Source organism: Pseudopodoces humilis, chromosome 5 (genome assembly GCF_049639895.1).
Source record: "Pseudopodoces humilis isolate 2021_Gansu_Grassland_sample_001 chromosome 5, ASM4963989v1, whole genome shotgun sequence".
NCBI classification, from domain to species: domain Eukaryota; kingdom Metazoa; phylum Chordata; class Aves; order Passeriformes; family Paridae; genus Pseudopodoces; species Pseudopodoces humilis.
The window spans coordinates 2,861,800-2,876,537 of record NC_142204.1 but is presented as its reverse complement, the minus strand read 5'-3'; the positions used below and the strand labels follow the sequence as shown (position 1 = coordinate 2,876,537).

The 14,738-nt window shown below is 42.8% G+C and overlaps 1 protein-coding gene across 2 annotated transcripts in view; it reads right to left on the bottom strand.

The window, feature by feature from the left end:
• Positions 1 to 2,165: 2,165 nt before the first annotated feature.
• The window catches only part of PTPRO (protein tyrosine phosphatase receptor type O), a 143,937-nt gene continuing 131,364 nt past the window's right edge, over positions 2,166 to 14,738 (bottom strand). For both annotated transcript variants that reach the window (XM_005526958.3, XM_088055290.1), the window contains 8 exons: positions 14,561 to 14,651; positions 13,985 to 14,061; positions 11,164 to 11,298; positions 9,557 to 9,679; positions 7,562 to 7,716; positions 5,778 to 5,913; positions 3,798 to 3,918; positions 2,166 to 2,593 (listed from right to left, as the gene is read on the bottom strand). In XM_005526958.3, the coding sequence (XP_005527015.2) occupies positions 3,814 to 3,918; positions 5,778 to 5,913; positions 7,562 to 7,716; positions 9,557 to 9,679; positions 11,164 to 11,298; positions 13,985 to 14,061; positions 14,561 to 14,651 (822 nt within the window). In that variant the 3' untranslated portion in view covers positions 2,166 to 2,593; positions 3,798 to 3,813. The remainder of the gene's footprint in view (positions 2,594 to 3,797; positions 3,919 to 5,777; positions 5,914 to 7,561; positions 7,717 to 9,556; positions 9,680 to 11,163; positions 11,299 to 13,984; positions 14,062 to 14,560; positions 14,652 to 14,738) is intronic.

The following is a 14,738-nucleotide window of genomic DNA, read 5'->3' as shown; positions in this document are numbered from 1 at the left end:
TGTAATTGACTTTGTGATTAAAGCTATTAAAGGAAAAATACACACCCGCTAACTGCACAAATGGAATAATTCTTGACACACATTCAAAAACTGGCTGGTAAATTCAGGCTGCTCAGGCAGTGTCCTTTGCAACAACGTGATTTTGCTATTTTTGCAGCAATTTTGTGCCCTGTCACATTCAGCCAAGCTCCTGTTGCAGCCAGCTCGCACTGTGACATTTTGTGGGCACAGTGAATGATTTAGAATTAACTTGCTTACTGTGATACAGAGCAAGTATAGACTCAATGGGCAATGGCCAGCAGGAGGGAGGAGACAGCAGATGAGAAATAACATTTGTGGGTTGTTAGGTTGATTTTTTTTTCACCCCACAGACAGTTCTCTAGAGGGATATGAACACATTTGCTGAGTAAACATGTAATAAAACCCTGAAATACATTTTTTCTTAAAAAGAAAAGCAAGGAGGCAAGGTCTAAATGGCCAAGTGCTCATTTATAATTCTGCTTTCTGTTCAGTTTAGGCCAGACAAGACTTTGCTGTTCCTACTGGAATGGCAGGGCCCCCAGCTGAGGCACAGCAGTGAAATGAGGGAGAAATGAGGGAGAAATGAATGTACCATTGGAGCCTTTCTTGTTACCAACTGGCTCCCTGAAACAGGGAGTTCTTCCCTTCTGCATCCATCTATCCTGTGCTTGCAGAAACAGCATCCCTGCTCTAGGACTGGCATTAGTGGAAACTGGAAGTAGCATTAGAGGCCTGGAAATAGAAGGGAGGGGAAAAGAGAAGGGAGGGGAAATTCATCTCACACCTATTTAATAATCAAAGGTTTGGAGAATCAAAATCCTGTTTGTTTAGTGCCCCTCACAAGGACCTGTTTTATCTGGGAATTATGTTAAATCCATGGGATAGTCTGAAGGAAGTTTTCCAGTGCAACCAATACCACGATGAAGTAGCTCTCAAATAAGTATGCACCTGCCAGTGGAATAATTTTGGAAGACAAAAGAAAAAGGAATATCAGCTGAAGATTATCAGGCTCCTGAGAGCAGCTGAGATCCTGCCCTACACCCTGGTGCCCTGGCAGGCAGTAGCAGCCCTGGGTGAATGAAATAAAGTGTGTGCAAAATAAATAAAATTAAATAAAAAGGTGTGTTTGCTGTTTTGCTGACAGTGACTTCTCCACAGGTAAGCAATCCAGTGTGTTTACTTCCAGTTCAAGTCTGCTTTGTTTACATTGAGTACCATTGCTGCTAACTTCCAATGAGGTGACACAAAGCAACAGGTTACAAAAATGCCATCAAACATCCATTCTGACAGCATCCATGTCACAATACACAATGATGTACCGGAATTATACAAAGACCAAAAAAAAAATAAAATATATATATATATATATATATAGCTAATTATTTTGACTAGAACTGAAACAGACAGCAAAAAGAAAAGAGCCCCCCACCCTGCCCCCAAAGGCCCTGCAGGAATCCATACTGACACTTTGGCAGCCTTGTAGCAATAAATTGATAACCAGCCCTTCACATGCCAAAACCTTGTATTTGTAACATTTGTAAACTCCTGGTTCAGGAAAAATAGTTACATAAAGCACTTTTTGTAGGGTTTTTTGTTTTTTTTTTTTTTTCTTTCCACCCCTCCAACCTGAACCAGCTTCATGTTTTTTACACAGGGTTAATAATTGCTAAAAATAAGAAATGAATGAGGGGTATAGGCACCATAGACTGCTCAGTTAAATGCTATAGTATATATGCTCAGATATCCCAGCTTGAAATTCAAGTTTCCCTGTGATTAGATCCATCTGAAACAAGAGCCTGATCAGTGGCATTACCACAAAAAGGCTGGCAAAAAGAGCAATCCCTCTGCTTAATTAGTGGCAGCCCAGTCAAGAGCCAAACCCAGCAATTCTCCCAGCTTTGGGAGAAATCCACAGCTCGGATTTCTGCTCATCAGTCCGTTCCTCGGGTCTCGTGCTCCCCCAGGCCCCACGAACATCAGTGCTGTAAGGAAACAGTCAAATCCATGGACCCAGCAACCCTCCCCTCCCTCCCAGCCCCTCCTCACAATCTCCAGGTTTCTTCATGTATGTTCATGCCTCGCTATTCACTAATGAGGTATTATTAGATACTAACAATGCCTGCTCTCCTAGGGACAGACCAGTGACACATGAAGAAAGCTCTTCAGTCAACCATTAAAAAAATATTGCACTTACTTTAACCTTAAGCCCAACCTGCACAGAAAAAAAAAAAAAATAAAAAATTATGAAAGAAATTAACCAACAGTACCAAACAAAACCCCAACACTCTGGAGCAATCTATCTTATGCACATATAGTGTCTTTTCCTTCATGTTGTTTAGCTGAATTTGGTCCAGTATTTAAAAAAAACGTCCAGAAATGAAACAGTTCAAAAGACACCGCAGGCTTGTTAAGGCTTTGTCTCCCCAGTGCTTCAGAAAGGTAAAAGTTTCTTTTCCTCATTGTCTGTGCACTGCAAAGCAGTAGTCTCTCGTGGCACAGCACCTGCCCGTTCAAACCATCAACAGAAAAAAAATCAGAAGCAAGGGAAGATGGATGTGCTTCATGGTCTCACCTGCAACCAAACAAACAGAATGCTTTAGAGAGAAGGAAAGGCAATAAATACAATTTTTAGCATTTGTTTGACTGACTACACAGGCTGGGACTGCAGGTCAGCAGTGCAGGCAGCTGGTGCTGGGACTCAGGTCACAGAACCACAGAATCACCAGGCTGGAAGAGACCTCCAAAGACCATCGAGTCTAACCCAGCCCTAACACCTCAACCAAACTCACTGAGTGCCACATCCAGTCTTTTTAACCACATCTAGGGATTGTGACTCCACCACCTCCCTGGGCAGGCAATTCCAGTACTTTATCACCCTTTCTGTAAAAAACTTTTCCCTAATATCCAACCTATATTAGACAGTAACCTCCCTAATCCTGAGGGCCAGCGAGGCAAAATGCAGGGGTTCCTTTTCAGCAGGGGGATGGTGCACACAGAGGTTAATAAAAGCACATGTGCAACACCACAGACACACAGCAAACAGCCCAGCCCTCCACCAGCTGCTTGAAAAGCAGCCTGTGTCAAAGTCTGCAGCTTCCTGCTCCTCCCAAAAGGGAGTATCAAGATTATGGCTGGGTTATTGCTGCCACCTAATGAACCAAAGCTTAGTAGCTTAAAGAGCAGCGACACAAGTCCCCACAGCTCGTCCCCACCAGCAAACCTCGTGGTCACAGCCATTTGTTTTGCATTTGTTTTGCTCAGGCACAGGAGTCAGTGGGAAAGTCAGACCAAACCTTCACTTATGCTGCTGGTGGTACCAGTTTGAGAGCCTGCTGGTTCTCTGGTTCTGTGATTTTAGATTCATGAAAAAATTTCCAACTATTTCATGCCAGAGCTTTTCGGTAGCCAACTCACCCTCCAGCAGAGCATCCCCAAGCCTCTGCTGGCCTTGGTAACCAGGCAGAATTCCTTTTTGAGAATGACTGAAGATACTGAAGTTCTCCATCTCTTTAAGCTTTGCAAGGCATGTTAGGGTAAGTGGCAGGGAATGGTTAGATGGCTCATCAGCAGTTTGGATTCTCTTTTTCTTCAAACATGAGTGAGCCCATATATTCTCACAGTGCCATTATTCACTGCCAGAGGCTAGATGGATTTTTCCCTCACTCTCCACGTGAACATGGAAGAGGAATAAGAAAAGCCCCAAACTGCCAGCAAAGTTTCTGGAACTGGGATGTGAGGCTGTGGGCATGGCACAGGGCCAGGCTTGCCTGACTTACCACCTGTGGCTCTGGACTAGGACTTGCTGACGTTCTCATATATGACATCGCTGATGCAGAACTGCTGCTTCTTCTTTTGCCACATCAGCTGCACACACTGGTGAATAAAAATGTACTGCTCCTAGAAGAAAGAAACCAAATAAATGGGTGGTTTTTTGCACCTCAGGAAGCAGGACAAAAACCCAATTAGTGAAACAGTTTGATAGTTTGCAGCCTGCACAGCTCCACGTCACCCACCTCAGCCCCTCACAATGCACAGGGAGTTATCAGCTCCCAAAATAATAGTCCACAAATGTTTCACACAGCAGAAGGGGAAGCATGAAATCCACCTGGCACCATAATCACTTATTAATAACCTGAATGATGACAGAAGAGTTGAATCTGAGTTAAAGTTGGTCTGCTTTACTGCCTAAAATGAATAAATAAACTTTTGCCTAAAAATAAATAAATTCCAAGAAAGGTATCTGAATGCTTTATGTGCAACAAATTGCACCCATGCCACATATGCACCTGAAGTATTTTAATGAGGTTCATATTCCTTAGTGTTTGACTTCTTTATCAATAAAAAGAAAACCCTGACTTTGTTCACACAGTAATTAATTTGGAGAGACTGGTTTCAATTCAGGATATCCCCCCATTCTAAACCCCTTTTTGGGCCCATGCCATTTGTTTTTTTGAAGTGCTCATTGAGATGCTGCCAAGTTTCCAGCATACAAGACAATGTGAACTCAGGTGAGCTGTCAGTGGTTTCAGATTTTGTAAGGAAAAACTGTTTGGTGGCCCCTGTGACTGAGTGTCAGTGTCACTTGGTGACCTCTGAGGCCAGGCTTGGTCACTGCCTGTAGCAGCAAGAGCTCAGTAACTGCCCTTAAACATCAGCCCCAGGCAGGCAATGAGGTTCTACATAAAAAAAAATGAAATATTTTTAAAAAAACCCACTCTACAAAAACCCACATCAGCTCTGGAGTGGTAACAGTTGCAGCTGAAATCAATCAACCACCCGGATTTTTTTCCTCTGGTGTTCACATATGATCTGCCTTTGGATTAATACAGTGAATTGTGATGAAAAGTGGCAGTTTGCTAGGAATGATCCAGAATGGACTGAAAATGACTTTTTTTTTTCATTTCCAGATGCTAGTTGTTGTCACTGCAGGTTTTCCTCCTCCTCTCTTTGCCCTGCTACAAGTTTTTTGTTTTGCTCTCGAGTCAACAAATTTTGGCAACAAACAATCCAGCCTGAAAACAGTGATGGTGGCACCTCCCACATGGAGGTTGCCTGCTTCTACTGTGTGTCTAACCAAGAGAGGAGTACAACAGGCATGAAATATGAAATCTTTCCCTCATTACTAGAACTGAGAAGGTTTAGATGCATTAAATCTTCTGCTTTGAAGAAAGAGTTCATGCTTTGTTTTGTATTTTTTACCCTGGTATTTATTGTCTATGTATTTGTGTCTTAAAAAGAGAACTGCCCAGTAGATGTTTGGGTAGGGAGAGGGGCAAGAAGGGTGTCTGGCAGACTCACAATCCTTTTGTCTGTTTTGCTTGTTTGAAATTCCACTGTGTAATGAGCTCCTACCCTTGGCTGGATGATTCCAACATGACACTTGAACAAGGCTGCCCGGTACTGATATCATTTCATGAGCCATTAATCCCCTCAGCAAGCCCAGCTCTTTATAGTGTGGTTTGAAAATTTCATATGCTAATCCCTTCTAATGCATTGTTTGCATATTCATTTCACAGAAGGTGAGAATAACTCATTTCCTCTGGCAGACAGTGAGATTGCAGATTTATCATCAAACCCACCTATGCAGCAGATTAATAATGTGACAGTATCACAACAAAGATGGAAACCTGATCATATTGATTGATAGGGATTTTGTCAAGCATTCAGTGGGAACAGCTTTAGACACGAACGTGCTGAAGAGGGGTATGAAATGGGCACAACAATACTGTCACAGTGCTGAAGTGGACAGATCTTACCTCTGTCTGCACCATGGACATTCTGTAGGACCTCATGTCCGACACCAGACCCAAAATATCCACGAACTCGTGATCACGGATGTGCTGCAAGAGCCGGTCCAGGGCTATGAACGTTCCCGTCCGTCCCACGCCAGCACTGCAAACACAGACAGACATGCACCTCATTTCAGGCTCTTCTGGAGGGGACACACAGCAGAAGCTGTGGCACTGCAAAAGGCAGCACTCCTGCAGCTGTAACAATCAGATATTACTAATCTGAGGCCAGGCCTGGCTGATCTGTGGGATTTCCTGGCACGGAAATCATCCATCATCCACTGAACTCACACACAGGACGTGCACACACACCCTCACCCACCCTTAGCTCTCTGCTCCTCCTGCTGCCACTGCTCCTCTCACACACTCCAGGAGACCCCTGTAGCTCCAGGGGCTGGAGCCAGAACTGCAGAGACCTGCTCAGGAGCCATGGGTGCCCAGAGACAGCAGGACTCAGCCCCACAGCTCTCCACACTGCAAAGCTCTTGCCTTGCAAAGCCACTGCTGCAGTTTGTCCTCAAAGGACAGGAGAGTCTGCACTCCAGGACTTCTGCCTTAGGAGCACGAGACAGAAATAGCTGCCACTCAGCTGAAAATCTTCATTTTCCCCAAAGGGATGCTTAGCAACAGGAAAAAATACACACTGCTTTCGTTTAGAATTAGAATTTCGTTTAGATTCTCATGTTCTAACGATTCTTGGCTGCAATTTCACACTTGATGTTTAAGTCAGATCTCACCGAGTGAGAAGTTAGAGGTTTTACAGAGTTTCACACAACATCCCAACACCTCACCTACTACTAAGGGTGTGTATTTTAGCAAAAGTTCTGCCTTCTGTTTTGCCACACTTCTTCTGAAAAGCCTTGAAAGTATTTACAGTATTTAACAGTTCACCTCAACACAGTTCAAGATAACTATCACAAACCAGTCTCTATTTTGGCTTTTGTTGTGCTAATTTCCCAAATACCATGAATACAATGGAACTTCTGACATGTTAATTGGACAGATTAAGTGATAAATTCATTCTATGCCTTCTTAAACCTCGGAGAACAATTGCTGCAGGAGTTGACCGATACATTCTTTGCCCTCCCTACTAATTTTGTACCATTGTTACTTTTAATCTATGTGGTCTAAGATGTACAGTACAGATAGATATAGTATATATATATAGTTTTTATATATAGTCATATATATATTTTAAAAAATTATAAGATATATTTAAAATATATAAATATATATAAAAATAGAAATATTTTAAGTATATAAATATCTAAATATCTAGAGTTTATATATAGATATATATTTAAATATATACATATATGTAAATATAAATATATTTAAAATATATAAATAAAAATAAATAAATATTTATAAATAGTATCTAAAAATACTATCTGAAAACATCCCTCTTTGCTGCTAGAAGAATCCTCACTAAAAAAGAAAATACTACAGCTGCTGCCCAGCTCTCTGATACTTGCTTCTGCTCCTTCCCAGAACAACTAAGCAGTAAATACATGGTCTGATTTCATAATATTGTATATAAATCTCTCCCCTGGATTACTGAGCCCTTTTTTTGATACTCATGGAACAATACCCGCTATGAATTTCTCCCTGAGAGCTGCATAACACCTTAACACTAGAGAGAACCATCTTCAGCCAACAGGTGAGCAGAACCCCGAAATCTCTCCTTCTCATGGTTTCCCAACCTATTTAATGTCACCCCTTGCTCATCTCCTTTCCCTTGAAGCGTTTACCTGCAGTGTATGACCATGGGGCCTTTAGTCTTTGCTGATTTCTGCCTGACCATCTGTACAAACTGGAGGATGCTCTCGGCAGCGTTGGTGGTGGGGACGCCGTGGTCAGGCCAGGCCGTGTAGTTAAAATGCATCACGTCCTGCACCTCGTCAGCCTGGCGGGAGAAGCACAACAGCAGCGTGTTCAGGGTCTCAACAGTGTCATCACACTCGGTCACCCTGAGGGCTTCTTTGTCATTCTGTGCTTTTCATCTTTCTCCTGTTGCAGTCTGTTTAATGAGTTTTGTCAAAGTTCACATTGTTTGTTGGTTTGTTCCTTTCCTGGGTTAAGTGTAATGGTTTTTCCCTCTTGTCATCCCTCCCACATCCCACCCATCAAAGCAAACGCCTCCCTTCCTTCTTGAAAGTTCCTTGTCTGTCACCCCAGCCCTGCCCCTACTCCCTTGTCCATCATTGTAAACCCCACCCTTCCTTCCAGATCCTTCCCTGTCAATCATTTGTCCCTCAAGGCCCCATTGGTTAGTGTCTCTTGCTCCCTCCCTCAGTGTATCCCTATTGGCTCTGAATTTGTGATCCCCGCCCCTTACGCCTTCCCTATTGGTCCGTGGTTTGTACCCTCCCCTGGAGCTGGGGCTGTATTTAACCCCCTGCACAGCCATGCTCTGGGCTCTCTTGTACCTGACCCTTTCCGGTGTGCATCCCTCATTTCCCCATCCCAATAAACTGTTACTGGGAACTTCAATCCAAGAGAGACTCCTCTACTTTCTTGCCTCCACCCCTGACACCGTGCACCGCAGAGCTTGGGGTGGCCCAAGACTCTGGAGGTTCCACTGAGGGAAAAGCCAGCTCCCCACTCTTGGTGCTCGCCTGCTCCAGAGTGCAAAAGAACACCGTAGAACCAGCCAGAGCTCCGGTGCAGAGCCGTGTCATTCTCCCACACACAGCCAAAAAAGAGTGAAGCCAGCCAAAAAAATGGCAAAGAACAAAAATGCTAGTTAATTACAAAGTGGGGGAAATATCAGGCCATCATTATCAAAATGGTATGAAATTCCTGTTTCTGGTTTTGGGATTTGCTTTTTGCTTTTGTCCTGTGGTAGTTCCATCTTACTTTGCTTTTAAATCAAGAACAATTGTATTTTTCAACTCTGGGCTTTTTCCTCTTTTTATTCCATTTCCTCTCCTTTTTCTCATTTTGACACAGGTAAAGAACACTGTTGGCAAACAGTGTCAAGCCTGGACTTCTAAGAATTTTTTTTTTCAAGTTTAAAAGAAAAAAACCCAAAAAAACAAAGGGAAGAAAAAAACATTACCAGAGGAAACATTTAGGAAAAAAGCTCGTTTAAAAAAACAAAACATTTACAATGCTAAAAATTCTGCTGGCTTCCGATGAAGTAAGATCCTCAACACAACACAAAGTCCTGGGTCACTGGTGAATTGCCAGTGCACAGCTTTTTCCACAACCCCTCCACATCCCTAAATTTTCTTTCATGGAATGTTGCTGGCAGTGAGCTGATGCAGGAAACAAAGGTGGAAGGAAATTCCTGAAAGTCTGGGGAGCTTTCATTTGGACACCATAAACACTTTGTTTCACATTTGTTCCGGTACTTTGTAGGTGGACATGATTATTGCACAACTGCCCTTCTGAAAAATCTTTTCAATTCTTCCATTGGTATTTTCAAGTTTTGAATAATTTATAGCAAAAGGTTGTGCCTGGTATGTAAAAAAGCAGAAATTCACACATTTGTTGTCAGTAATTATTGGTATCACAGAAGTGTCCAGAGCTCTGGTGCTACGTTTGTTTCAGCCTTGCAGTTTGCTGAGAAACTCAAGAGACAATTTTAAGGGAAAGTTTTGTGATTTCCTCATTTGCCTGTGTGAAGTGAAGGTGAGGACATTGATCTCCCTTTGGTGTTTCCTGCTGAATGCCAGAAATGGACAAAAGTTAAAAAGTTGGACTGAAATCACCCCCTCTTCCTTTGGAAAGGTTTCACTCACGTAGCTGATTCGGAAGCTGCGGTACACCCAGTCCGTGTGCTCCTCCTCGCTCAGCATCTCCACTGTGATATCCCCATATGCAACAGGATCCTCCGTAAAAGGCCAGTAATGGTCACATTTCACCTGAAACAGAGGGAAATCCAGGCATGTTTGTATTTGAAGATACACACAGAGAAAGAAGCACGTGCTAAAGGACACAGAAGCTCAGGTTTAGCAGTGCCTACACCACTGTTCACTTGTTGCTGAAATAAGAGGTAATTTATCCTGCAATGAATTCCAGTCTGACCATTCCTATTTAATTGTGGCCATCAGCTTTCAGAAGGGGAGATTTAGAACAGTGAAGAATAGAAAAAGAGTGCCTTTTGTTATTCTTCCTCATATAATAGGTCTAAATGCAGCAATGGTCTAAATGGGAAAGAGAATGTCCATGTAAACCCTCCAAATTATATTCCAAGTATTTCTATTACAACATCAAGAGAAAATGTAAAGCTAAAACTTGGATTTTATAATTATTTAAAAGTAAATTATTATTTAAAATTGAAAGTGCAGAATCACAGAAGGCCTGAGGTTGAAAGGGACCCCTTTTCAAGCCCTTCCCCTCTCAAGCACTGTAACCTAGAACCAGCTCTAGACCATGTCCAGGTGACTTTGGAATATCTCCAAGGATAGAAGACTTCACAAGCTCTGGGCTACCTGCCCCAGTGCTCAGTCCCCTTCACAGTAAATAAATATTTCCTGACTTTAGAAGGAATTCAGTGTGGTTTTTTTTTTTAATTTGTGCACCTCACCTCTTGACCTGTCACTGGGCAAGTCACCACTAAAGGAGTCCCTTGTCTCCATTCCCTCCCAGCAGGTATTTGTACACAGTGACAAGACCCCTGGGACCTTCTCTTTTCCAGGATGAAGAGTCACAGTCCTCGGTCTCTCCTCATGTAAGTAGAGAGGCTTCATAAAAAGGTCAGGGGAGATAAAAGGGCAGAAAAGGCCAAAGAAGGTCAGGGAACATCCAAGAAGTTCAAAGAAGGTTGAGGAAGGTTAAAGAAAATTAGGGTAAGACAACATCAAAGCAGGTCAGAGAAGGTCAGGGAAGGTCAAAGCAGGTCAAAGCAGGTCACAAAAGGTAAGAAGGGGTCAAAGAAGGTCAAGGAAGGTCATAAAAGGTCAAAGAATGTCAGAAAAGGTTGGGAAAAGTCAAAGAATGTCAAAGAAGTTCAGGAAAATTCAATGCAGGTCTAAAGATCAAAGAAAATCAGAAAAGAAGGGGTCAAAGAATGTCAGGGAAGGTCAAAGAAAGTTGAAGAAGGTCAGGAAAAGTCAAAGAATGTCGAAGAAGTTCAGGAAAACTCAAAGCAGGTCAAAGAAGGTCAAAAAAGGTAAGAAGGGTCAAAGAAGGTCAGAGAAGGTCAGGAAAGGTCAAGAAAAGTCAAAGGAGGTCAAGGAACATCACGGAATGTCGGAGAAGGTCCTGAAACAGGAAGGCTGTGCCATTGCAGGGCTGGTTGTGATGCTGCCTTGTGATCAGAAACAATGCAGACATTCACTCAGCATAAAGGAGCTCCTTTTCAGAGTAGTTTCTTTTACACCACACACAAGATTTTGTCACATACCCGTCTTTTCTCATTGCACTGAGTGAGCATAACAATGATTTGTGATTTTTGCTGGAGAACCATCTTCCAAAAATCATTCCTAGTTTCTGGCAGCGGTCCTTGGGTTGCAATGTATTCCTGGGGTGAATTATAACCCTGAAAGACAAAGAGATAGGTTCTGCTTACCAACATGGTTACTGCTTCAGAACAGTTTTTTTTAATATTTTTTTAGCTTTCTCAAGTTCAATTTTTACTTTTAAAAGTGATTTCTAATACAAAGAAATTATTTTTTTTGTATTTATTTTGTGAGGACAACTTTTGCTAGATTTTGATGCTCCCTAAGTATAAGCAATCCAAAATGAAGAAGATAAAGCTGTTACCTCACAAATCATTAGTCCAGAGAGCAGAAAAGGCAACATTAAAAAAGGAAGTAATAAGAACATGAAAAGAAAGTTACAGCTCCTTCCAGATTATGTAATTTTAGGGTTTGTTCAGTTAAAGGCATAAAACCAGTTACAGATCCCCAGTCTGCTCATCCCAAGCAGTGCCTGTGGTGATTTTCAGTCACTGGTGCCAATAGAACAGGATTACATGCATGTGTTTATGTCATAAGGCCTTAAATTAATAAAATATTAATTAGAATTCTGCTTAAAATAATAGAGAAGATGCTGAGTCAATGCTCTTAACAGATGCTAAGATGCCTTATGTGCATGTATTCTCTTTCCTATGCCTATCATCATGATTTTAGCTGGAAAGACTCCTTTTTCCTCTCCAAAAACAAGACTGTTATTAAGACTATAATAAAAGACCATAGAATGACCCTTTTGCCATATGCTATAACCATATTTGCTGAGATTGTATCATCAAAATTGCATTTGGAAAGTTATTTTGTATTCCTAGCAAGAGCAAAAAATACATCCAGCATGCAGCATGGTGCTGTGCAAATTGGGCAATTTCTGTGCAACCACTGTAGGTGGAACATAAAATTATTTGTGATTTGAGAGCACTTTCCACAAGTGGCTTCTTCCAGACACCTCTGCAAATCAGCTCAATCCCAGTTTTTGCACTACATGGAATTTGCTGCCTGTTGTGCGTGGGCTGTGCCTGACCCAAGTGACAAATCCCTGTTGGCACAGGGATGGATCAGCCCTGGTTTCTGTGTTTGGAGGCAGGGACTCAGCAGAGAACTGATTATCAGAAAAAAGCTGGCATTAACATCACGTGTTTATCCCAGTCTCCATGGTCAGCACTGTGCTAGAAGCAGAACTGAAGAGATGCAAAGCAGAACTGAACAAGAGGCTGCTGCTTAAGATCCTGTTATCCACAATCCTGTGTGACAGAAGTTCCCTGGGTTGGGAATCCTGGCACGTTTTTCTTTCCTGATTCTCCGTGAGCTCAGGCCCTTTCAGGGTGAGTGCTCAGGTTCATGCTCTGGGCACAGCCAAGCCAAGCACAGACACTTGGCTCAACACTGCACACTTGGGCAGTGCCAAAGTGACAGGGAAATGGCTCCACTGACTCATCCAAGGGCTCTTCCTTTCTCCATAACGCTGACTCTCTCCAGCACAGCCAGGTCAGCTCTATTTACAGCAAGATTGCAAAAATGCTCATTTGTCTGTGGTCCCCAAGTGAAAGGCCTCCCCCTAAAGGGTGCAGTGGTGCCCTGCCTCCTCCCCATGCAGAACAGCCCAGGGGATATTGCTCTCCAGCCCCCAGGGAACCACAGCACTGAGGCTACCAGAGGGGCAAACCCCTGTGGTAGTGGCAGGTGATGCTTTAAATTTTAGCTTTCATAATTTCCAGATTCTGCACTGCATTAATATATAACTCTGAACTTCATATCAAGGGTCAGCAAGTTCTCCTCACAGTTCAGGCAGACAAAACAATCCTTTTCCAGCCCCAGAACCAAGGACACCACTGCAGCTTCAGGCCCAAAAAGTATAAACAACACCAAACTGAAGAGAGCAAACTGAGAGGATGGCATTTCATCACCTGAAGCTGTAATTGGACAATTAACCCCAATATGGAAATGGCCCAAAACTTATAAAAGTGTGAAAACTCCTGACCCAGGGTCCATCTTGGGTGGAGCCACAGCCAGGCTCTTGCACTGCCCAAGGTGCATCCTTTGAAGGCCTTTTAATAAATATCCACTTTATTCCTTTATCTCTGTCCAGCCTCTGTTCCAGGGAGCCTCTCTGGGCATCACAGGGATAAGCCTAAGTAACTGCAAGAGCTCAGGGAAGAGTGGAGAGAGTTGATGAGCTTTCAGCCAGCCCCCAGTGTCAAAATATTTGCCCACAGCTCTGTGTGTACACTACAATTATGCTGCAGCCGTGGGTGCTACCCCCGGTAAGTGGCTGCTTTCTGCCAGGTGGAGGGAGGCACAGGGGAAGGAGGCAGAAAGCTGAAGTTCTCTCCACACACCATCTGGGCTGTGTGCATTTTGTGCATTTGGAGTGTCTGGCTTAGCCCTTTTTTGCCACGTTTGGTAGAAATCTAGAAAAACTTCTCATTTCAACATTTATGTTTTACCTCGCTATCTTAAAAAGCCGCTGAATCATTTTAACATTTCCTGCTCATTTCCCTACCAGTCCAATCAAAGTTGTACAAAGATTCACAGCTACTTTAGCAATATTTGCCAAAAACCTTCCCCCTCCACTCCTATTTATTTTTTCTTTCTTTTTTTTTGGTGGCTGTTCCCTGTAGGCAAAATATTTGGAAGCCGAAGGAGATGCTGAGAACATGACTGAGCTTCCAGGAAATATTGTGCTGTTTTCAAGGGCCCAGCTCTGCCTGGTGTGCAGGACACTGAACTCCACACTGACCAGACCTCTGTACTCACAGGGATGTAGTTGGCATTAATGTAGTCAGATCCCTCTTCTTCATTCATCGAGACTAACCGGACACGACTGAAATCATCTGTAAGAGGAAAAAGAAATCAGGGGAAAAAAAATCACCTCTCAAATGTGGCACTCATCCCCAACCAGGCAAAACTTAAATTAGTCCTATAAGAATGGCCAAAAATAATCTCTTAAAAAATAGAAAATTGGACTAAGAGAGCAATATTTGCTTTAGCAAGCACTGCATGGACACAGCATTAGTGCTCTACAAACACCCCCTCCAAGTGCTGTCCCTTTGGGCTCCCTCAGCTTTCATTAAAATCCTAAGAGAAACACAGTAACACTACTCAGCAGCATGAAAGACCTTGTGTTTCTCACCTCCAAACTCTTGCCACCATAAACCTTTCCAGGAAGCTACATCTATTCAAAGCTAACAAAAAAACATCCCTTGCTTGGTTCTCTGTAAGAGCAGGATTGTAGAACAAGGCTTAGAAAAATCTCCTGATCCTCCAATTTTTTTATTAAAACTCTTCTTCCCCTCTCTAGGGATTTTAGCAGGATTTAGTGGATGTACTCACATGGCAGGATATTTGTGTAGCGATTTTTACAGCGATTCATGGGCAGATCAGCAGCAAAGTGGGGTATGTCAAGCCCAATCAGTTTTAGCTCCTGAGATAACAGAAAGGATAACGCCAAGGTCAGCCTCAAAATCACTCAGAGAATAATTCCTTGTGATTGCTTGTGGCAGGCAGCAGA